General features: G+C 34.6%; 2 protein-coding genes across 2 annotated transcripts in view; one reads left to right on the plus strand and one right to left on the minus strand.

Moving 5' to 3' along the window:
• Positions 1–25,458, minus strand: part of LOC129749584 (putative mediator of RNA polymerase II transcription subunit 26) — a 139,624-nt gene that overhangs the window by 72,286 nt on the left and 41,880 nt on the right. The window lies entirely within an intron of this gene.
• Positions 6,221–17,580, plus strand: LOC129742199 (uncharacterized). The gene is made up of 3 exons (XM_055734061.1): positions 6,221–7,532; positions 7,656–7,789; positions 17,392–17,580. Exons 1-3 carry the CDS (start codon positions 6,221–6,223, stop codon positions 17,578–17,580), a joined length of 1,635 nt encoding a protein of 544 aa, XP_055590036.1.

Here is a 25,458-nt window from a genome sequence, read left to right on the forward strand (position 1 = left end):
AATGGCCGCACTTTTCCTAAATTTTGTATTCAATATCCAGGCAAACCCGGATAAAACCGAGCAATCTGGCAAGCTTAGCCTATAGTCTTTTTCCGAAGCATATTTTTCGGATTTATTTCTTAGACTTTGAATAACTTAAAACTTAAAAATTAAGCTACACTTAATATTGTCTGAGGAACATATTTGAGTTGCAAGAAATTTTGTAAACATCGGTCTAAAAACAAGAGAGGTATATTGCGATTTTAGGCGAGGAGTGTCAAATTGACACTAAAGGTCTGATTAGGAAGTTTTTTTGACTGGGCTTTCAGGGTGAGTCCATAAAAAAAGTAATTATACAAAATTAAAGATTTCATGATTTTATTGAGGGTCCCAGGAGATTTGTTTATTTGGATGCGCCTGAATAAAGATACAAGCCGCCAAATTTCCAGTAGTGTTACATTGAAACTCAATAGCGGATTAAGGATATCGATTTATGATGCATTGAAATCAGAGCATGTATATTTTAATAACAGAATTAATAGCAAGTAAACAAAGCAGAAAAAGCAACTATTCTACCCAAAACGCAACTACTTTTTATTGGATTGTAGGAACAACGATTTTCTTTTTTTTTTTTTCATAAACAACTCAACTTATGTTATGCAGAGCTAAACTCTTGATATGCCCACACTTTGTTCAAACCTATTTCTATCACAGGCGTTCACTTTAATTTAAAAGTTAGTTAATTTTCAAAAGACATTTGAAAAATAAACAAATAAGGTAAACAAAAGAGCTCACCGTATTTAAAGGTGTACAAGACGCAGTTTTTGGCCAAAATGTTTAGGTCAAAAAATGTAGGTGCATCTTATATACTAACACCATTAAATAGGGTAATTCATATACATTGAAATCCACTATGGCTGCACGGATTCACCGCAACTTTATCATGCAAATGCTTGCACCCCTGAAACTAAATAATAAGATAAATCTACCATTTTTATCGGAGACTTTGATCCTTTGGGATGATTTATTCCTAGAAAGATTCAAAACAGTATGAATTATAAATGTGAAATTTTTGGCCGCCGTCCGTGGCCTAGAGGGTTGAAGTCTTTTTAGCAAACGGTCATGAGATCGATTCCCGGTCACGGCATACATAGGCATAAACATTATGTGGATTGGTGGTTTTAGCATTTGTAAGATGCTAGCCATCATATCCTCGAAAAATGTACGCTTAGGTTTGAGTTAAAGGAATCTTTTCGAGGATATATGAGATCCTATATGTGTTTGTGTTCGTTTTCTATAAAAAAAAAGAAAAAAAAAAACAAAGTTTTGGTTCACCATGGGTGTACAGATTCCACCTCCATTTAAATGAAGTATGTTTTCACATGTATTGAAAGTTGCACAAAGCAATTAAGGGAGGAGCGGGCTATATTTTTCACTTACCGCCCCCCTTTGCAATTTTTTTGAGTTCAACGCCCTCCGTAGAGAATTTATAAAAAATCTTTAAATATGATGATCAGGATCGTTGAACAACCATTTCCAGAACAAATATTTAAACTTGAAGAAAATCAGTTTACTTTGAAAATTAAACTAGTACCTTAAATTTTGTTGAACAAAATTCTTTATTTGCCATTTATTTGTCATTATTGGATTAATAAAACAGTAATTAATGTCAAGCCGGTGAAATAACGTATTTCTTAATATAATTTTTAATTAATATAAATTTTAAACTTGTATTTATGAAACCTAAAATCTGAATTTGAATGGTGTTCAAAGATAAGCAGCATTCGTCGATCTTAGATTTTCAAATGGATAATAATAACGGAGTTTTGGCAATGATAATGATAAACTAAGCATTCCAGATTGCTCGGTTTTATCAGAACTTGTCCGAATTTTCAGAGAAAAAAAAATTAGAAAAAAGGCCGGAATGTTCCACAATATCACCAAAATTCGAACCAAAAGCTCGTATTGAGGTTTACACGATTAATTTTTTTTTTCGACAAATAACGATATATTTTTAGCTTACAAAATTATTTTTAATATGAAATGAGATTTTAACGCCGCTCAACAATAATTATTTGTGTGATCATATTTCACCTTTTTTCTCGATTTTCTTTTTTTTTAAATACCTAGTTTTTGGGCAGAATAGCGAGATTTTAAAGTTGAAAATTTTGGAATCCAATGTCCGAGATTTATCCAGGTTTTTGGATAAAAAATCAGGAAAGCTTAAAGCTTAAACCATAATTTTTTTCTTTTAAACAATTTTCAACACTCGGAAACAATGTGTACATTGAAAAAAAAATATTTCAAATACGATTTTTCACAAAAAACAGATCAACATCGTTAAAAATGACAATGTAAAATAAAATTCTGCTCGTGATTGTGATACAAGGGCAAAACTTGCTTTGCAGCTCTGCAAAATTATGTATATTTTAGTCTTAACCGTGGCTGTAATTTCATGTTTAGTAATGTAATTTCATTGTTTTGCTTCCTGTTTACTCGTTATTATTTCAAATCTACGTTGTTTCGTGATTTCGACCTCACAGCCTCCCCTGAGCCCTTCCAGCGCGCCCCAAATTCCACAGTTGAGCTCACCGCCCTTGTGAAAGTTCTCAACGCCCCCAGGGGGCGTTAGGGACCACTTTGAAAACCACTGGACTAGAGCTTTACAGAAAAATCGAATGATCAGTTTAATTTTTGTTCGTATTCTTGTATAAAGTGGCAGCCAGGAATTCAGCATCAAGGACGTAATGTATGGTTTTTTTTAATAATATAGTGAAACAGTTTGATCTGTTCAAACAACAAAAATTCAACAAAAAATACGAAAATCATCGAAAGTCAGATTTGATGGCAGTATTGAAAATGCCTAACTGCTATCGAAACGTACTTTTAACTCTGTGGGATGAAAGTACGACCATTCCAACAGGTTTACGAAATACAGTTCTCATCGTGTTTGACATGGCCCAGTTTTGATGAAATAATAATGCAAAACTTTTGATTGATATAATTTCAAATACTTAAGAAGCTTATATTGAAACATTGAGAGTGCTAGGTTTCACAGCCAGGGAATCCAAAAATCGTTATCGTCGTATAGAATTTTATTCGCAAGCACACTAGACCAGCACTTATCAATTTCAATTTTGCTCTCGATAAGTTGTGAATTCCTATTCCGGGGACGCTTCCTATTCCAGGGACGCTTTTAACGTTAAGGATGCATTCTTGTTCACGGACGAGAGAAAATTTTTCACTATTTTGCATGAAGCTGAGAGCGTGAAGCACTCTATATCTTGATAGAGCACTCTCTGTGCGTTTGTTCTCTAGCTCGCTTCTTGTGTTGTCGGAGAATATTCTCAGCACCAGGCTTGCCAATGTACCTGATTTTTCAGGATTTGCCTTAATTTTTTAGGCCCAACTTGATACCTTGATGAACCTCCGTTTTTCCATGGCTTTTTTGGAGATCAGCCTGATTTTCCCTGATTTTTGGGAATATGATGGAAAATGGGTAGTATGGAACAGCATTAAAGACATTGGTGGAGCTCAAAATGTGGATTGACAACCAAAAAAAGATCCTCATTTCGACCGTTTAAATTTCCGTTGAACCATGTATTCTGATTTTTATTTCTCGTGTCCCTGAATTTTGAAAAAAAGTGTTGGCAACCCTTCTCAGAACTAAAGCTGACTGAGAGAAAATAATTTCAGGCGTGTTATCTTGATCGTCATTGGAAACGGATGAGAAGCCATTTGCGGTCTCATATTTATTGCTAAGTGTTGAACAAGTGATAAATCAGTTATCATTATAAGTTCTACTCGATTTGCTTCCCTGACTACAGTAAAATGGACAGTTTTTTGCCATAACTCGTATCATCTATCGTAGTTTTCGAATAAAACACTTGAAATTGCGTCTAAACTAAGAAAACCGATTTTGTAGAGCAATCGATGCATGTGCAAAAAGTGGATTTTGCAGTTTCGCTAGTCAAGCTTGGCAGCCAGGCCAAAAAACGAATTCAGCTCTAAGATTTATAGTTGGAATATTGATTTTTGCTTTGAGAAGATAAGATCTCTAAACATTACGTATAAAACTTATTTTTAGTAATCCTTAGTATAAACACACAAAAAGTCAAACACAGAGCGAAATTCAACAAATCATTCTCTATGCTAAAGTAGAGTTTCAATCAAAAACCATACAAAAATTCAACAAACTAGACATGTCAACCGAATCGAAGCCGGATCTATCGGAAATGATGATCGCTAGTTGGTAAATAGTTTGACGACGACGAGATTCAACGAACGACCTTGTCATGTTTCCACAATACGTTTCTCTTCTTCGTTCTTCCTCTTCCTGTTCTGCGCTATTAATAAAAACGCGCAAAGAGCCTCAACGTCTCAAAAAAACCGAAGGGAAAGACTTGGTTCTGGTGTATTTTTTTTTTTTCGCGTTCTCGCTCACGGCTGCACAATAAATAGAAACATAGCTTATCACAAACTGTTCCTAGGAATATGAACCAACAAAAAAAAAACAACAACAACAACAAACATAGAAGTTATAGAATAAAGAGACTTGTCTCGAAGGTTAACCATCACTATAGTTTGTGTTTCGTTGTTACGAGGCGATTCATCGTCGGAATCCCCATTTGGCGGTCAGCCGATTGACGAGACAATCGGGCACCCGACCGAATGACCTTTCGGGATGATGGATGCAACGAGCAACTCTCGAAACGAGGTTACGGCTTGGTTGCACTGGAAATTAAGTGTACCGTATTAGTGTACCAATGAAGGAAATAATCATTAGGCAAGCTAATAGCGCTTGGGAATTGTTCTCTGGCGGTTGGAATACATTTTGGTTAGTCAGTTTTAAAAGTCAAGGATGTTTGGTTAGAATAAGGTTACAAACGATCTTAGGAAGAGAAAAAATTAACACTAAAAGTTTTCAGAAAATTTTAAATCTTCCAATGGATTCGAGTGTATTAAACGAATTTAAAATCTATATTTTGTTGTCCATTTGAACTGTCATTCAAATGCATACACTATTCACCGAATGGCTAGAATAGACTTGTTTCCAGCAAATTAAAATGGAAAACTATTAGCAGTGTCCCTCATAGCAACTAAAAGCATTCTATTTCGAGGTAACCTAAACCTATGGGGTAGAAATAATGAAATTCAAAACGCCCCATCAAAGATCGGAATCGATTGGTTTTTCGGGCAGAATGCACGAGGTTGTCGTGCGGAAAGCATTCATCATCACCGTCAACACCGGTGAATGGCTGACTACTACTAAATGCATCAATGCAATCCATTGTGTTAGGGGAGCTGGAGCAACCGGTTCGAGTAAGTTGTTTCAAATTCATACACATCCTCTATTTCAATGAAATTTACTAAACCGGTCAAAGAAAATTCATCAACCAAAGTTTTTGTAAAAAAGTATCAAGAAAAATAAATCCAATTTAGTGAGAAATGTTTCGAACAATTATGCAACAAATGGATCTGAACATCAACACACCCTGATGGCTCAGCTGTATAATCAGAGCTATACCTACTTATGTATGCAACTACAGCATCGGAAAGTAGAACGGAAAATCGATAGACCACGAGAGACTACGAATGGAACCTCCCATATTGTAGGTGCAGCTGCAGTTGCTCATTTCCTGTAATATTTGGTGGAAGGTTGTTTGGGAAGTTTTGAAATCGACTTAAATACATACCCGATCAGGAAGGAAAAACTAAATTATATCAAGATGAGATATTTTGATACTAATTTTTTAGTTATTAATCAGTACTCGTAGAATGTTAAAATATCTCAGTTTATATCAAAAAATCTTTGCGATCATAGCTAAATTATATCAATTTTAGATATGCTCCTTTCAAGATTATATCTCATTCAGATAGCATAGTTTGATATTGGACAGAACAAAACCTATCAAAATTATAACTTAATTATAACTCAAGATATGAGTGCTTCGAGAAAAATTACTAGTGAAATGTCAATAAACCACATTATATGCTAAAACCATGCTCCATTTTTGGTTTCCCAAAAATTGGATTCAATTTTATGGATCTGTTGAGTGAAACTCATTAATGCACGGTTTGGGCCGTTGACTTCGATGTCCGTGTTTCATAAAAAGTTGCACGTATATCAAAATATGATATAATCATTTTATTTTAGGAAAATCCGAAAAAAATCTTTGTCATTGAAAATTAGCTCAACCCCATTCAAGTTTGTCAATCAGAATAAGATATAATATATATAATGCTCGATCTCTGCTTCATCAGTGACGGACCCCAATTGGCTACGATTGAAGAGGCTCCTACGCCCTTGGTCAAGGTTGTTCCTCATCACCCTGCTCTGCTGCTTTCACTTGATATTCCTAGAGCTTTTGCCCACATCCAAAAACCTGGTCAATTCTTTCTCGACTTTAAGAACGCTGATTTCGTCGCTGTTTCACAAACGCTCGATGCTATCGACTGGGAAACTGAACTGGAATCTTCCGATCCGAACGCTGCAGCTATGAAATTTTCCCATATAATCAATTACATCATCGATCGTCACGTACCGAAACGCTCATCAGTTTCTAACCTACGAGCTCCTTGGGTAACGAAAGAACTGCGACAAATGAAAACGCTCAAGAATAAAGCTCTCCGTTATTACACTAGGCACAAAACTCTCCGCGCTAAAAATGAGTATTGCAAACTCAACTCAGCTTACAAAAAACTATGCTCACGCTGCTACCAGAGCTACTTAATTCGGATACAGCGAGGTTTCAAAACAAAACCCAAATCATTTTGGCAGTACATCAAGGACCAGCGGAAAGAATCCGGCCTACCGCTCTCCATGTTTCTGGATGATAATTTAGCGACTTCGGAACCTGAAATCTGTGACCTCTTCGCTGACAAATTCCGTAGTGTATTTGACTCAAACTCAATATCCTCGGACCAAGTTACCAGCGCGGCTTGTAACGTCCCTCATTTGAACACATGGCTGAATCAAATTGTTGTAGACGACGATATTATTTTGAAAGCGACCGCTAAGCTGAAACACAGCCTTTCCGCAGGACCAGATGGCATACCAGCTACCTTCTTGAAGCGATATATATCACATATGCTGATACCTCTAAAAATAATCTTCCAAGTTTCACTCGATCAGTCTACGTTCCCATCCTTATGGAAAGAGGCCTATATGTTTCCGGTGCACAAAAAAGGGGACAGACGAAATGTGAACAACTATCGTGGCATTTCTGCCTTATGTGCGATAGCCAAATTGTTCGAGCTGGTTGTTTTGGAACCCATTTTTTCGTATTGCAAGCCTTATTTCTCAAATGAACAACATGGATTTATGCCCAAGCGCTCTACGACTACAAACCTGTTGACATTCACGTCTAATGTGCAAGACAGTTTTGCCATGGGATCTCAAACCGACGTCATCTACACTGATCTGTCAGCTGCTTTCGACAAGGTGAACCATTCCATAGCCATCGCCAAACTCGATCGTATTGGTATCTGCGGGTCTCTACTGGAATGGTTCCGCAGCTACCTGGTAGGACGAAAACTCATTGTTCGAATAGGTGAATCATTTTCCAGTCAGTTCTCCGCCAAATCCGGAGTGCCTCAAGGGAGTCATCTAGGACCAATAATATTCCTGATATACTTCAACGACGTGCTGTTGCTCCTTGATGGACCAAAACTAGCGTATGCTGATGACCTGAAACTGTATCGCCGCATCAACGGTCCCGAGGATGTAAACTTCCTACAGAGTCAGTTCAACCTCTTCGCCTCTTGGTGTGATGTAAATTGCCTTCCCTCGAATCGCAGCAAATGTGCAGTAATTTCGTTTTCCCGCAAGCGGCTCCCATTATCAGCCATTTATCATCTTGGAAACGAGGCTATCGCTCGCGTCGAACAAGTGAAAGATCTTGGCGTGATTCTTGACACACAGTTGAATTTCAAGACTCACACTAACTACATCGTCGACAAAGCCTCCAGATGTCTGGGTCTTCTTTTCCGCATGACGAAAGACTTCAAGGATGTCTACTGCTTGAAGAGTCTTTATTGTAGTTTGGTTCGATCGACCCTTGAATATGCCTCGGCTGTTTGGTGCCCATATTATCAAAACGGCTCAGAGCGTATTGAGGCCATCCAACGGCGTTTTTTGCGATACGCTCTCCGACAACTCAACTGGCACGACCCGTTCCGACTTCCCAGCTACGAGAGCCGCTGTCGTCTAATCGACATCGACACGCTACAAGCCCGCCGGACCGCCACACGAGCCTCGGTCGTTGCCGATCTGCTCTCATCGAGAATAGACTGCCCCGCATTGTTAGAGGAACTTCGACTCAACGTACGGCCACGAGTTCTGAGGAGTCGTGATCTTCAGCTCTTCGTCCCTCTCCGGCTGAACAATTATGGGGCCAACACAGCTCTAATCGGTGTTATAAAAACATTTAACCGCTACTCCGGGTACTTCGACTTTGACGTTTCGCGTGATGTATTCCGAAGAAAAATTCTTAGAGTTTTAAGTTTAACGTAGATTACCGCTTGTATGTACATTGTCCTAAACTATAGTTTTTCATTTGGATCAATATGTGATCCGTTGATTTATAATATAATAAATAAATAAATAAATAAATAAATTCAGATTGGAGAAACTTAAAATCGAAAATTTAGTGTCCTTCATTATAACTGAATCAGATGTAAATACCTTGGTGAGATACGTTTGAGTTATAATTTTGATATGCTCTCCTGATCGGGTACACACTTTTTCTTACTACATGTAAGATTGCTAAAATTTAGGGTAACTTATGAAGACGAATGGCTGCGATGGTTTAAGTCTTCTCTAAGTAAAAAAAAAAAAAAAATAAAATAAAATCAGAATAAAAATAACTAAATACATAGGTATTGAAATTCTTATATTTTTAAATACAGGTAAGCATTTAAAAAATAAATAGTTGAAACTTTGCTGTTGGTTAGCACTATTGGGAAAAGCGCTTCTCTTATATTGACAAAGAAATTATTTGAAAACGAACATTGGACAAACTTCGGATAAAAACCAGTTCCGCAGGAAGAACCGGTTTATGGGAGAGGTTTTGGTAACTTTTTTTCCTGTAAAATTTTTGCTTTAACAATGCATACACGAAGAATTGTGAAAAAATGTGTAGGTACTATTTAATTATTCAGATCAAATTTATTTTACCTTAAAAGCTATTTATTTCAAATAATAACTTTCAAAAAAATAGTCCTAGGAGTTGCCAATTTTTTTTATGAAGTTTTGACAAATATGGGGACTTGTGTCATAGCTCAGTTGGCTAAGTCAGTTTCCTCCTGAGCCGATGTTTGTGAGTTCGAGCCCAAGAGTCCCCATCGAACACAGTTGTAACGGGTAAGCTTTTTTTATGACTGTTCATCAAATGCACCGTTGATAAAAGTCGCGAATGACACATACATGTTAAAACGGCTGTAATCGAAACATAAATTTAAACATTTGAAGGATTTCATTTAAAAGAAAAACGTTTTGCTATTACCTACTTAAATTAGCAAACTAATTATTTTAAACACAAGCATAACTATTTCAAGCATTTGTGAACAAATATTCAGAAATAAGAGTAAAAAATCAGGTTTACGATTCAATAAGGATTATTTTTAAATTTTTTAACTCGAATAAAGTTTAAATTATTTTTTGAAACTTTTATTTTGAAGCCATGTGAAAGATGTTAAATGTTAAATAAAATTTCCAGCTGAATTTCACTATATGATTAAATACAAGTTCTTTTATCAAAAAAACATTAACAATAAAAATTTCTTATTTTTAAATAATTTAAAATTAAAATTTAGATTTTCCAAAAAATAAAATCTTTGAAACGAATCCAGATCTAATTCCTTATTTGTGAATTTTACCAGGTTTGCGTTTCTAAACTGACTCTGATTGTTAAAAATTGAATTTTGAATCGCAAATCAAAGTTTTGAATCTATCTTGATCTTTTAACCTTGATTATAAAACTTAAATTCAAACTGAATCTGAATACGAATTTTTAATTTTATTCCTGAGTCTGAATTCTGCATTTTGAACTTAAATTCAAAATCTGAATCCAAATTCCAGTAAAGTTTTCCTACGAATTTAAAACCAAAATGCGAAATTTGATTAGAACCTTCAACCAGAAATCCCTTACTTGATTCTGAATGTGTGGGTTTCAATTATTTATTCGTGATAAAACTTGTGAACAAAAAAAAAAAAACAAAATTGTTTCAGATTTTTCCATCCTGGACTCATTAAAATTTCTTATGTTTCAATTCTGCAAATGAATTGAGGATAAAAATTTCAAGCTCAAATCTTAAAAACGGTTGGAGTTTCAAATAATTTTTTTCATAGTCCGAAATAATTAGTTTCGAATATGGAAAATCCATCTTATTTCAATATGAAAAGCAAAAGCAAGATTCAAATCAGGGTTCTAAATATTCCAATGATGATCCAAACTGAAAATCAAGAACAATAAACTGAGCACAAACTAGATATTTTTCCGCAAGTATCCAGGCCGGGCAAATCTGGGCTATTTTATCTCAAAAACTTTCCAATCCGGGCATATTTTTTTCAAAATTTTCCCTAGAATCCGGCCAATATCCAGGCAAATTTCAAATTTCAAATTTTTGATCTGAATAATAAAATCAAGTAGAAAAACACCTGAAAATTTGATTTTTTTTTTATCGAAACACATCAGCCGATTTAGATTCATATTTTAGGCTTCCAAAAAATCGTTCTTGTTACTTTTAACAAAATTTGTTTGATAAATTTATTTGAGGCAAGAAACATAATTCCAATGACTAAATTTAAATTTTTGTTTTATTTTGCAAGTATCGTGAAAAAAAAATGCGCAAAATCCGGGCAATCTGGCAAGGTTAGTCTAGCTTATTGAAGTCAGTTCGTCTTTTTGGAGGCTAACTATTGGAATTATTATATATCGAAACTAAATTACTGTTAACAACTGAGATTTTTTTTTGAAAAACTGTTGTAAATTTTCGGATTTGGGATGAGACTTCGAGGTTTTGGGCCAATTTCTGAATCGTGATTGGTACTCTTGACTAATTATAGTGGTTCATCATTATTTGATAAGAATTTCAAATTTAAAGTCGAGTGATAAACATTTCACTTTGTATTTTTGAACCCTCATAGGGGGGAGAGGGATTAACCCCAAAAACTTCCCCCGTTCCTACAGCCCCGTATGGGACTATATCTGTATATTAAAACGCTGCAAGTTTTGTATGGAAATTCCAAATTCTTATATTTTTACACCTCCCATGACTTTTTTTTGACTGTTTTGCTGCCAGAAATAGCAATCAAAATTTTGGAAACGATCCACATAGTCCTGAATTGGCGCAATGAGTTTTAATTTTGTATGGAAATTTGCATGGGATAACAAAATTTTTCATTCAAAAATCGCCAGAGATGTACTGAAAGTTCCTCATAATATAACTTTGGATGAAAATATTCCTTGATTCTTGCAGTACAATTCATGTCAACAAAGTAAAAACCTAACTTGTACCCCAGAAAAGATATTCGATGTTATACCAAATTTTGTTTTCAAATTTTTTTTACTATATATTTTAACCCTTCATGATTTTTTATTTTTTCTCGAAAAAATTCTCAATAGTGCGCAATGATGTTTACATGAAGGGAAAAATAATGAAAAAATATTATTTTCACATATTTCGGTTATTTAGCAAAAATATTAATTGTTGCAAATTTGCAACAACATGAAACGGTTATACCTTTTTGTTCTTCACACAAGACAATTAGAAATATATGCTAACTCCTAATTTCTTTTGCACTAATCATAGTTTTATCATAAAAACTTCGTAAATCTAGATTTTTGGACACCGTGAGAGTTTAGAATTTAGCTGGGAGTAGCTATGTTTGTTGTTAATCCACCATGGGTGCACGGATTCACCGCAGTTTCTGCCTAAGTAAGTGCACATGCACATGCATTCTTCGATTATTAAGTTCGACAAATCTCCAATGCAGCGTACATCATACCCGGACTCTATGGCGTCGTATGAACTGTTATGGAGTGAATGTATTGCGTGTTTTGATGTAGGTATATTTTGGAAGAACAAGTCAATCAGGTGGGCTAGTTTAATTATGGGTATTCCGGCATCCGTGTAAATACCTGGCCAGCTGGCAATTGATTGAACATTCTTATTATATAGTCAGATATAGGATGAAATACATCTAACCTGTCAGTCTATGATATTGAAATGAACAATTTTTTTAACCTCAAATTGGAAAATGATTTAATAATCTTAATTAAGAGCATTTTCCGTCGATTCATTATTAGAAGTCGATCATACTTTAGAAAAAACAATGGGCATGGTTTTTTTTTTTCAATCAAATCATTCATTGTGTCTCTATGAAAACAAGCACAGCAATACTTCAAACCTCGGATATCGAATGTAGGTAGATAGTTCTGAACTTTCAAATCGAAAAATAAAAAAAAATGTATTCGTTATTTGTAATAAGATTTTAAAACTCTACGAAAACTACAACTTTATGCAAAATATATGTAAAACGAGAAAAAAGAAAACTTTGTAGCGCGTTTTGTCGAAAACAGTTTTGAAGCACTTAGACCCTTTTGGCTTAGGGCCTCATATGTCACTTTATATAAAGCGTTTTAAACTGTTTTCCCCAATGTATGTTTTCCTGTTCAATATTTTGGAACTGTTGATATTTTGTGTATGCTTCTTTACTAAATTATGAACATCTGACTTTTTTTTTTATAATTAAAATATGTATTTGTTATACCAGTTTCGGAAAAACACTATGGAACCCATATACTTAGCCAGGGTGCTACCGTTGCATGATGTTGCAAATTTGCAACAATTATTGAAAAACCATTATATCAGAAAGAAAACAAAAAAAATCCTCAATTTGTGTTTATTATGTGAATTACTTTAGTGAGAATACGAAAATATTTTTTTTGAGTCGGAAAAAATTTCTCAATGTGAATTAGACTAGGCCAAAAATTTGAAAAATAAGGCTTTTTCCACATTCCATATTTTTCAGATTCAAGGTGGTCTTTTTTGAACCTATATACACTGAAAGTCATTTTTTTCTAATTGAACGTGATCTTGAAGTTAGAAATGGTATTTCCATCGAAAAAAAAGTAGACTTTTATGCTAAATGCGAAATTTGGAACAGTTTTAATTAATTGTTGCAAATTTGTTACTTTATGAAACGAAGGGTTAAAGCTGTTCAACCGTAGGATGAAAATAAAAAAATTCTCAAAAAACTGCTTTACATAGCCTGAGAAGTTATTGTTTTATATAACCTTTGCGAAAACATTTCATAAAATTTTTAAAAGCTCTAGCAATTAAAGTCCGCCATTTTGAATTCTTTTCAATGGATTCAGATCATTTATTTTGAAAGGGTTTTAACTTTTTCATGAAATACTTTGCTGCTTGTCATGTGAGCAAAAAATAAAGCTTAAGAATAGTCAAAACCAAAAATTCAAGACCAACATCTTTTCAAGCTGATTTGAATTTTCTGGATGATTTAATGTGCAAATATTGCTTCTTTCATACAAATTTCCATGCAAAACTGAAAAGCGTTGCGATAATTCAGGAATCAACCAAATCATCTTAAATTTTATACTGATGCTTGTATATATTGTATGAATGTAATGCGGCTCATGTGTGTGTAAATTGTACAGGTAATCATTTCTTCAACTCCATCTATTGTACTGCAAGGGCAAACAGAATTTCTTCAAATAATAAGGCCAAAACCAGAACAAGTTCTTCTTTTTCGTCGTTTTACGTTAGTTTTTCAATCAATCTGCTTTTTAACTCGCACAGCTTTGGTCAAACTTTGCTAGATTCTGCCGACATTTTCAAAAGCAATTCTCCCTTTTTGTCACTGTTGAGATTAGATTTCTAACCTTTAATTCTTGGAAATGAGGAAAAAAAAGTTCTACCCCACGTATCTTTTGATCCATTGCAAAGAAGTTTTTGAAAACCAGACACATGTTTGCTTTATTTTACAATAATCTCTCATAATAACAGACATAACGAAAACTGTGGAACTTGGGATAATGGGTTAGGTTTATATCTAACTGAATTCAATGTCAAAAGACATACCACTTATAGTTAGCAGTTTATAAATTGGCCTATTCGACCGAATACTTAGCTCAACTGTTTGGTAAGCCGAATATTCGCTTTAACGGTTTTTGGGCAATATTCGGCGCCGAATATTCGGTTAATTTCTAATTACGATCTTTGATTAAGTTGTTCAGCAGAACATATTCATTGAAGAATTGATAAATTGGCACAAAAACGATTAGAATGCTCGGTTTCAGAGTGGAAAAAAATCATGTTTGTTTTTTAGAACAAAATATTTAATTTTCCCATGCAAACCTCAAAGATAAAATTTACTCATGTGAACGTTGTTTTAAAATTCTGCAACACTTTATTTTGTCAATAACTTTTGAATGCATGGAGAAAAAATTGATAAAATTTTCTATAAAGCTACCAAGTTATGTAATGTATACGTGTACCAAATGTGGTGACAATCTGTCAAGTGGTTTTTGAGATGGCGTCCAATACTGAAGTTCATTGACAAAATTGTTTGGGCAGGATCGAGAAAAATCTAGAAAAGTCTCATTAGGAGACCCAAAAACAGCTGGAAATCGACTATTGAACCAAAGTATACATGGTAAATCATTTAAGAAGTCTTAACAGATCCAATAGTGAGCTTAAATTTAAAAGTGAAAATGATTGGTTCAATGAAGTTAAGGAATGTGAGAGGTTTTTTAAAGCTCAATTCGAAAATATCAATAGAGGAAATGATAAAAAAGATAAATTTTCCTGAGTGGTTCTTCCAGCTGACTAATAAACAGGTCTGATTTAATTTCTACAAATTAGAAAAGCTGCCCACTAACAAAATAAACAAAATGCAGTGGTCAAATCGTGAGCAAAAATTTTGGACTGCTATTGGAGAGATATTTTGAAAAATTAAGTCTTGGACAGCAAAACGAACTCTTCAGCGGCCATCATTTTTTTTTTCATTGACAAGTCTCGCCTGTATTTGCCGGAGATAAACAAGGAGAAAAACTTGAGAAATTTAATATCTAGTACTTGAGGACGCTAATGATCTGTAGAAACTGCAAATCACTCAGTGTTTCATAACGATTGACAAAATGAATAAAGTACAAAGAGGGCTGCTTCCAAATGTGACGGTGTTCTCTGCAAAGCACTTCAATAGCTTCTACAAAGTAAACACCGAGTTTAAGTTGGATCTGAAATTGTACCATTATTCAAAAACTGGAGAAATAAAAAGTCAAATATGTTGTTTTTGTGCCGAAGGAGGACAATCGGCTAATCTTGTTATATCTTTGAAAAAATTAAATTTTTTTTAGTTATTTTAAAAGTCAAGCTTCAGGAAACACAAATCGTAATCAAAAATAGCCTTGATTTGAAAAAAGGGTAATTAAGAGTAGCATTATAGATGGCGCAAGTATTGCTGCCCAAATGTTGAAGTCGAAAAACTTATTTGAAAACCACTTGACAGAACATCACAAAAAATTGCATATACAAACAATACATTAAAAGGTACATAGCTTCGCTGAAAAATAAAAAATGGCATATTCCCTTTTGAAATGGTTCGTGATCGTTGCTAAGCATGATGTTACTTATATTTATTTTAACTTTTAGAAACATGTTTTTCAAACATTTATGAACCGTGACATGAAAAAATAGTATGGCCGGAAAATGGTCGAATACTTTTCATCTATTGTAGATCAGCACATCAAATCATTTTATTTTTTGCTCCACGAGATTGCTTCTTAAACTCATCTACAAGATCAAGTTTTGTTCTAATTTTGGTAGCATAAAACAACACATGAATTTGGCACTCTCAGGAACTGTGAAGAACTCCGAGCTACTTATTTTTACAACAAGATATGATGGAAACACTACTTATTTTCAGTTTGTTTTAAAATCAAGTCTAACTATGCCTCCCTATTGATCTTTGAATCACCAGAACGTGACCGGCATCATTATTGCGGCTAACGAAATGCTTAGTTTTATTATAACTAAGCTATAAAAACCATTTTAAAGAGTGCAAAACTTCTTGCAACCATTTACCTGGTATATTTACAGGTTTGTTCAGGGATTGATTAAAGAAATAATCTTTATTATTGGAAGCTTGTTGTTGTCAACCACTCAGTGAAATAGAGGACACAGATATTACGTCAATTTTTCCTGAAAGGCGTAAAGACATTTTTTAGGTCATTAACCTTTCAAAACTGTTCGCGAAATATCAGTTTCGGAGAAAATTTGACCTACAATTTATTGGCGTTTCTCTGGCCGTAAATGTCCGATTTTGATGATATTAGATTCATTGTGTAGGTAATTTATTCTAATAACTTGATATTTCAAAATAAAGTCAATATGTATTACCAGGTTATCAAAAACTGGTTTTTTAAAGAAAAAAAAAGCCCTAAAAAACACTTTGATTTTTGAAATATTCATACCTTCTGAAATCTTCGCATGTTTTTAAGTGTTTTATTGATTTTTGAAATTGTCAAGAATACTTCTATCCGACAATGTATAAATATGTTTGAGTCCAATGAAAGTTTTGATCGCTATCTCGGATCTTCTGGTAGAATAAAAAATCTTAGTTTAAAAAAAACGACATCCAACTTTGGCTTTGCTTCGCTGTATTTCATTTCTCAATGCCGTTAATTTGATTATGTTTTTCATAGAACATATTTGATCTCTAAAAAAACCCACTTCTTGATTATATTGGAATGGTGATAAGGATGTTTGAAATGTGCGCTTCGAGTTATATTGACCCGAATAGCTTTGGAGGGTTGAAAAAAAACCCACACCTCACATTACATCCAATTGAGAGGGATAAATTTAGCACGTTATCTGAAATACCTTTTTATTCTGGGAAATTTCCCGAACATTTTGATCGCAATTTATCGTTCGGATACGCCGGCTCGTGCCTTCAAAGAATCCGTAAATTCTCCAGAACGTGTTTTCGAACGGCATTCCATCACTCGCAAAAATCACGGCTATTCAGGTTTTGTTTAACCATTTCAAACAACTCAAAATAAACAATCTGCCAACCGAGAAGTGGTCAGCCAGGCAACAATCTGCTTTGCAGTTCCTTCGATGGCGAAACGTCCTTGAACTTTCCTCGTCTGCTCCTTCCGAGAGGCTGTTTGCTTTGCTTTGCACACTACACTTCCAGTCAGATGAGTGAATGAGAAGTCTTCTTTATGTTTGGCTCGAAACACCTCCGGGTCAATTAATCCGAAAAAAAACTGTGGGAAGGTACACTACTCACTTGCTGTACGCACTCAATTAATTTCGTTATTTTCGGAAAATCGTTCCGTTGAATCTTCCACTGTATAGTTCACAATATGTTTCGAATTACAGCAAAAAGAAACAACAACTCCGGACTGTCGTGTGGCAGGGCAGTCTGACACTTCCAACTGTCAAAATCAGCTGTCTGTCGAAGAGTCTGGATTACGGGGAAATGGTGACGAAAAACAGAAAGTGCCACACACCATAAAAGTTATGGCTGCGCAGTTGCAAACGGCGCAGTTCCACTTTTCTACTAAATAGTAGTGTTTGTGTGTTGTAAATTTATTACACTCGAGCACTACGAGCAGTATCTTATCGTGATTTGTGAACCGTTCGTTGCTTTGCTTACTTGCCTGTGCTTTGCTTACCATCGCATAGCATTGCATTATTGGTGCTGCTCGGTTTTCTTTTCCGTGTACGTGATGTTCTTTTTTAAGGCGAGCGATTGGTAAACAATCGTGATGGCCTTACGTTTTCAAAAGAATTTAATTTATAATATTTTTACAAATGGGAATTACTTTTTTTCCATTGTATGGATGATAAATCATAAGAAATTCAAATCTATTAGATTTTAAAATAATGAAATTTTTTAGGAAATATGACTTTTCTTAAAAGTAAGAAGGTACTGTACGATAAGTACACCTACGGTACCGATACACTGGTATGTGTTTTCGATTTTTTGGAGTTGAACCTTCTGGATGCAATTGAAAATTTTTCACTCCCTAGGTAAGTACTGATGATGTGTAATCACATACTTCAGTTACCTACGAGGTTTTCTGATGGAATTTTTTATTTTTCGCAAAACAAATGGAAACGTTTGCAAATTGTTATCAGCGGTTTTTTTTTCGCAACGCCCTTCAAATGAAACATTTTGATAAACGTTCATCAACCTTTTGATGGGAATTGAATAATACTTGTTAAAAAATAAATACAAAAAAAATACTAAGGAGAAAGTGTTCTTATATGCACCTATCGAGTATAATGTGCCTACTACAGCCGTTTGGCGAAATGGCTGACAAAACAACATATCGTAGCAAAGCTTTTTGAAGGTAATACGTTTTGAACATTAGGCATGAAAGAATTTTATGAATTCATAATCTCAATCATTTTTTTTTGTTTCATTTAAGATTTTGATACCTTTTGATGTAATATTTTGACCTTTACAAATTAAATAAGGTAAAACATTTTTGGCGCCTATGTTCTAAAAAATTGACTTTAGAAAATTTTGTTGTCCAGAAATCAGATCATTGCCAGATTTTTTCTATCACCTCTAGTTTTGGTTATATTACGTATGCAAATTTTTAAATTGATCAGTTTTGAGTACAATCGATCTTTGATAACTAATGAACTAATAAACTAAGGTTGCCAGATTACCCGATTTTATCCGGGTTTTCCCGGATATTTGATACAAAATTTGGGAACAATCACTATAAACTAACCGTCATTTAAAAAATCATGTAATGCTCAATGAAATTTTGGCTGCATACAAGTTGCAAGTTGAAAGTAAGGGGACATCCATAAATTACGTAACGCTCCTAGGGGGGGGGGGGGGGAGGGAGTAAGCTCGAGCGTTACGAATTGTGACATTAGGGGAGGGAGGGAGGTGTGCTCATCGTTACGTAACGATTTTTTCCTTAAAATTTCAGTTTAATCGCAGCTATTTTTATGCCATTCAATTTTTGCAGAATCAGATTCAAACAAAATTCAGTTTAAAAATTGTAAGCTGCAACATGATTGAAGCTGGTTTGTAACCTTTCCTCTTGAACAATTCTGAGATAGACTCCTTAAAATGTGTATTGAATATGCTTGAAATAATCGTTGGAAACCCGAATATTAGGTACATTTACTCCCAAGAACTCAATTCAATCTTAACACGGAAATTTTACAATTTTTTCTCAATTGATTTAAAAAATGGATTTTGCATAACAAGTTATGCTTTTTGAACGTAATAAAGTAAAGGAGGTTGATCATCAGTAAACATTCAACATATTTATTTTATCAGAGAGTCATCAATGAGTACTTAGAAGCGATTTTATACATATTGATTCCGTTATGAAAAACGTTAGTAAAATTTATGTTAAAATCTTTCTTTACCTTCGAAAATCAGTATTTAAAAACATGAGAAGATGGAGAGGGGGGGGGGGGGTTAATTATCAGCGTTACGTAATTTTCATGAAGGGTACTTCAAAGCGTTACGATTTGTGACATACGGAGGACGTAATTTATGGATGCCGCCTAAGACAGGGTGGCCACAACTTTTTCATTTTGAAGTTCTCGGTTTCCCCAGTCATATATTCATGGTTTGTTCAAGGCTTTGATGGTCTAATTTCGTCAAAATACATTACATTTTTTATCTTATTTCATTGATTTTGCTGTTTTCTCACACTCATATCATTGAACAATTAGTGTGAACTCGATTCGATTTTATGGCTTCCATCACATTTTCTAGAATTGATTAAGAAAACATCATACACAAAATAGTTATGTGTACAAAACACTGGGGTTCACGACACTATAATGAATGTATAACATTTTTTTTTTTTTTTTTGAAGGATGTTTACTCGCGACAACCAAGAAAACCAGATTTCTTGTTTTTGGTCCGCAATGTATTAACATAACACTGCGAAACCTTTTCGAGGTCATTTGGTGGATCCCGCTATTCGCTAGTTTTGAAATACATATGAAAACATGTAAACCAACAAAGGATTTTTTTTTTCCAAACTCATCAAAAATTACATTTTGCTAGTTCAGAATTTTTACACAAAAAACTGAACATTTCTGATGTTTCGAATTTAAAATATTTTTGATATGGCTCATGATTGTGAACCCTTCAGAATTTTTCTAAAGTTTCTTCAACAAAAATAAAAATAAGAACTACTTCCACCATCAAAATGTAGAATACACTTATTTCAAAAACATATTCCGTCGTCTGAAAATTACAAAACAGCTTGAAAATTTGTATGTTTAAGGTCATTTCTTTGACATTTGAGAATGTTTGAACCAAGAGCTGAATTTCATATGACTTTGTTTGTTCAAACATTTGTATACTATATCTAGATTCACAAGTTTACTAAAGACATGAATACAAAATTAGAAATACGGCTTTTACAAAATTATTCTATTTTTAAAATATTTAGAAAAGGCTGTCTTTTTTGTCATTTCATCAAATTAAAAACTATGCATTATTTTTTTCTTTCTCAATGATGTCTGCAACTTTTGGTCAATAAAACTTTCGATATGATTTTTTTTTGTTATAAAAATTTCCATGCAGTCTTTAAATAAATGAATTGAGAAAAAAATAACACCTTGTTAAAGACATTAAAAAAAAGAATGATTTTTGTAAAGTTCAAATTTCTAAAGCATTTAAAAATTTTTGTTTTCCTGTCTTCAGCAAATTTGTGAATCTAGATGAAATACACATATTTTCAAACAAAAACAGTGATATGAACATCTTTTGGTTCAAACATTCTCAAATGTCAAAGAAATTATCGAAAACTTGTGAATTTTTTGCCTTTTTAGTGTTTTTTAAAACATTTGTGTGTAAACTCTCCGAAGAAGCAAAAAGTAACTTTTTGATGAGATGGAATATACCCTTTGAAGGGTTTATTAGTGTTCATATTTTACTTCAAAACTAGCGATGAGTGAGATTGTTTTCAATTTAAAGGTTGCACTGTGTAATGAAGCAAACCCTGTTAATATTTAAACACAAAGATTTTTTTAAAAATAAATACTGTACTTGAAACACGAATGTATGTTGTGAGGGAGATACAATGCATTCTTGAATAATTGTAACTTTTTTAAGATTTAAACCATTGCTTTCAATGTACATAAACACACCCTCATGACAAAACTGATGTAAATTTTTCACAGTGTTGCTTAAAATTCCTATAGCGAGTAAATTTCCACTGGAATTTTTTTTTTAATATTTGCCACGGTTCAGGTTCATTCTTTATTTCCAAAATTTTAGTAAATTTTCAAAGAAATTGTAACATATTCAAGTTTTATAAATTGTTATTAGGAATTTTCAGTATAAATGATGACCATCAATTGAATAGAAAAAAGTGAAAGTAATCAAGTGAAAAAGCTCGTCTCAAAAAAAAAAAAATCCAGACCCTCTGATGAATCTTTTCCACAAACAGTTCGTTTGATTACAGAAGCTTTCCTGTTTGTTGTTTAAAAGCTACAAAAAAAGTCCTGTACTGTGTTTAGCCCTTGAGTTTAACGCTTTAATAGGAGCTTTTTTGTTCATTTGTAAGTTTGCAACTAAGTGTTCTGATTTTAAAATTTAACTTAGATTTACTTGAATTCATCTGGTTGATTGATTTTTTTTAATAATCCTTATGACATGCAGTAAATGAACAAATTTTAAGTGACTTTTTGAAAAAATATCTTATTTTTAGAGACAGTTTTGAACTCTAAGTTCCGTTAGAAATTGTGAGTTTTTTTTTCAAATTAGAAGTGATTGGAGAAAAATCAGAGAAGTTTTGAATTTCAAAACTTGTGAGCTTTTTCCAAAACTTTTTCTTTCTATCTGTTTAATTCTGACTCGGAAAATTAGATTACAATTCTGAATTCGAAATTTTGTATTAAAGCCCTGATATTGGTATCAAAAAAGAAATCTAACTGTCTTGTGTATTTTTCCCGGTTTTGGATCTCAATTCCCGGTTATTTCCCGGTTTTCTCGGTACGATTTTCAATTCCCGGTTTTCCCGGTTCTGTGAGCACCCCGGTAAGAGAATAATTCTAGTTATCATGCGAAGTCACATCTACCTTTTTATCAGCCTTCAAACAAAGTTTTCAAATTTACTTTTTATTTGGATCGCTTACATCTTTCGAGGATATGATATGATCTGCATTTTACAAATCTTAAAAACCACTAACCAACAAAAAAAGTACCAAGTATGTCATGGCCGGGATTCGATCTCATAAACATTGTCGTAGATGACTTGAGCTCTAACCACTACGCCAAAGCCACTGGCTTCTAGATGTGCACTTGATAAAATATGGTTTCAATTTGATTTCAAAATTGAAAAATTGCTTTTTTTCTACACTCACTTCTACAATTATTATTATAGAGCTAAGGCTTTTGAATTCTGAAATTTGAAATATATCGTTTTTGACGGTGTATAGGACGCACTCGCACTTTTTAGCAATTTTTTTAAAATTTGAAATTTGCTTTAAATTTAGCACCGTTTATGGTCTAGAAATGTTGGAGAAAACTGCGTCTTATACACCTTTAAATACGCTTATTGTTATCATGTACGATAATTTCGGATTGAATAACAGATCCATAAATCAAAATTTAATTTCATGTTTGATGTTCTGATTGGTATTCTAATTTAAATTCTTCTTCTGCCATTTTGAAAACGATACGAAATTTCAGGTATTTTCCCGTTCTTCCCGGTTCCATTTAAAATTCCCGGTTCACTAGCAACCCTGTATTTGTTACATCCAAGTGAAGTTAGCGTTGTTATTTTTTGTCGTTTTTCACAAAGAAATTTGAAAATGCGTGGCCTTACTCCCGAGTAAAGGAAATGGATTATGCACAAATGGGACACTGTGAGTGCTCTTCCAATCAGAAAACTAGCTAAGGAAGAAGATGTGAGTGTTGGAGAAGCTCAAACCGCGTTGAGAAAGTATAGAGAACGGTGTACTTTCGCAAATTCACCGAGACGCGGTAGGAAATCTGGCCCTGCTGACCCTATAATGGACAAGCAAATCAATGATTACTACAAACGGCATCCTTCGGAATCAGTACGGAATGTGGCTAAAAAACTAGATACCTCATCGACTAAAGTTATGTGCGCCAAAGAGAGAATTGAATTTCAGACCAATCTGAAGGAGAAAGAGAAAAAAAGGAGTACAGAACAGGCTGAACCGTGAGACCGAGGTCTCGAAAACTCTACGTACGACAAACTTCTGACCAAGAAGTCGAGTTGTGTTATCATGGATGATGAAACCTACATTAGACACTAAGCAAATATCGCTACAACATGACCAAATATGTTTGTGAAAATCAAAATAGGAATATCAGAAAGTGAAAATCTCTACTTTGTGAAGGCTCTTGGGAAGAATCATGGGGAAAATTTTCAAGCGATTCATTTCTCCTTTCTCTGGTATCTCTGATAGGCAGAATTATTCTACCGAAAGTCGACAGGCAAAAGTCCATACGATCGAAATTCATCCGGCCAATGGACGGGGTCATGGAAAGGGCCATCAAGCCGAATAGGCCACTAAGCCAAATGGGTCACCATGCCAGAGGTTATCCTTCTTAAAACTGTTCGGCCGAAAAACGTTAGGCCGAATAGTTGTCAGACAGAATGATCACTAGGCCGAATAATCGTTAAGCCTAGTGAAGGACGCCAGGTCAGATGGTTAATCAGGCCAAAGGTTATTTAATTTCTTGTAGGGGAGAGCCACTGCGACATGTAGATGATCTATTGTGGCAGTAAAGGCTTAAGGTAATCCAGAAGAAAGAATGTTTGGCCGAATAAACGGTGAGCCAAAAAAGAAGTTTGACCGAATAGTAGTTAAGCCAAAAGAATGTCAGGCCGGAGTCATCAGTTCGATAGGTTATCTAGCTGAAGGCAGTTTCGCAAAACGGACGCAATGCCGAAAAGGTCAAATGATTGTTAGACCAAATCGTAGTAGTTGTTGTGCATTTGGCCAAACGACTATTCAGCCTAATGACAATTCGGGCCAACGTTTTTTTGATCTACCGGCTTATCGATTCGTTATTCCATTAAAAATTTACAGAATCCACGTTGCAGATTAAGACAAAGGAGGTGCCTCATTTTTACACTTGCTTATATATCACAGCAGTGGATAAGAGTGGTGTTTAGTTTGCGCTTTCAGCTGAACGAAATGGTAAACGGAACTAATGCAATGCAAAACGTAACGTGGCGCAATGCCGTCGCAAGATATGTAGTAAACACATCGAAAGCTGTCATCCGCCTACGACAACATACACGTGCCTAACGTTGTCGGTCGTCACGTCGTCACCGCAAAGAGGGGCTGATAAGCGCAAAGCCGCATACGCGAATTGCGGTTACGTGTGGCGCGGAATGTTTTCCTCGATTAACCACTCGACCAGATAAAATTGTGTCAAGGTTTACACCGTCAAACAGCTGCCGTTGCTGATGCATTAGGCTTAATCAATTTAACCGACAATATTCTGGAAAAATGGAAACAAGTAGCTACGTACACACTCATCTGTTTTATTGCCGGTAAACGATAAGCGATTGTTGACAACTGAACAATTCGGTAGAATCTTATAGAATAAAGGTAAATTGTAAGTTGATTAATCATAAATTTAAACGATATTCGAGATGAAAAGTGTAAAAAGTAGATACGATGCAAAACATTTCTACATTTATATTATATTCAACCGAATTTTTTTAACAGTAGATAAAATCGTAAATATGGGAACACGGACATAGAATTACATTTTCCAAGTATATGGCTTCAATAAATTGATTAGAACACAACAGTATAAAAAAATATACACTTGAAGCTTTAACAGTTAGAAAATCGATCAGCCTGAAGAATCAGTCTCCATGTAAACATGGTTGGCATTTCTCTTCAGTTCGGCTTGTTCAGTGGACGGGAGTGCAATTTTGTTTCTCCTGTTCCCCCAAGCTGTGCGGAGAGAGATATTTCCAACTATGGTTGTCACATGTACAGATTTATCTAGAAAAGTACAGATTTTTGGACTCATTTTTGGTACAGATTCTGTACGTACACCCAAAATTCAGCCTCTGTGCCAATGGCGTGTAATCAATTACATAGCATCATTGGTACAAGAAGATAACGCGACCGGTGCTGATTCGATTTGCATCCACCGGCACTAACCTCCTAGAGCGACCGAATTGCGTATGTCTGAAAGAAACAAAATAAAAACGAATTCACGTCCCTCCATATCGCATCACAAGACGAAGAAGGATAGAAATAAATACCGGCCAACACCAGGCAGCCAGCGAACCGAGCACTGTGCGTGTGAATGTAGCAGAAGCAACAAAAAAAAACATTCCTTCAATTCAATTCGCCGGCAAACAACCACGGCTAAGCTGTGCGTATGTATGTAGCAAAAGCAACAAGAATATATTCCTTCAATTCACCGGCAAACAAGCATTGAGCAAA

Source organism: Uranotaenia lowii, chromosome 2, assembly GCF_029784155.1.
Source record: "Uranotaenia lowii strain MFRU-FL chromosome 2, ASM2978415v1, whole genome shotgun sequence".
In the NCBI taxonomy this organism is placed as follows: domain Eukaryota; kingdom Metazoa; phylum Arthropoda; class Insecta; order Diptera; family Culicidae; genus Uranotaenia; species Uranotaenia lowii.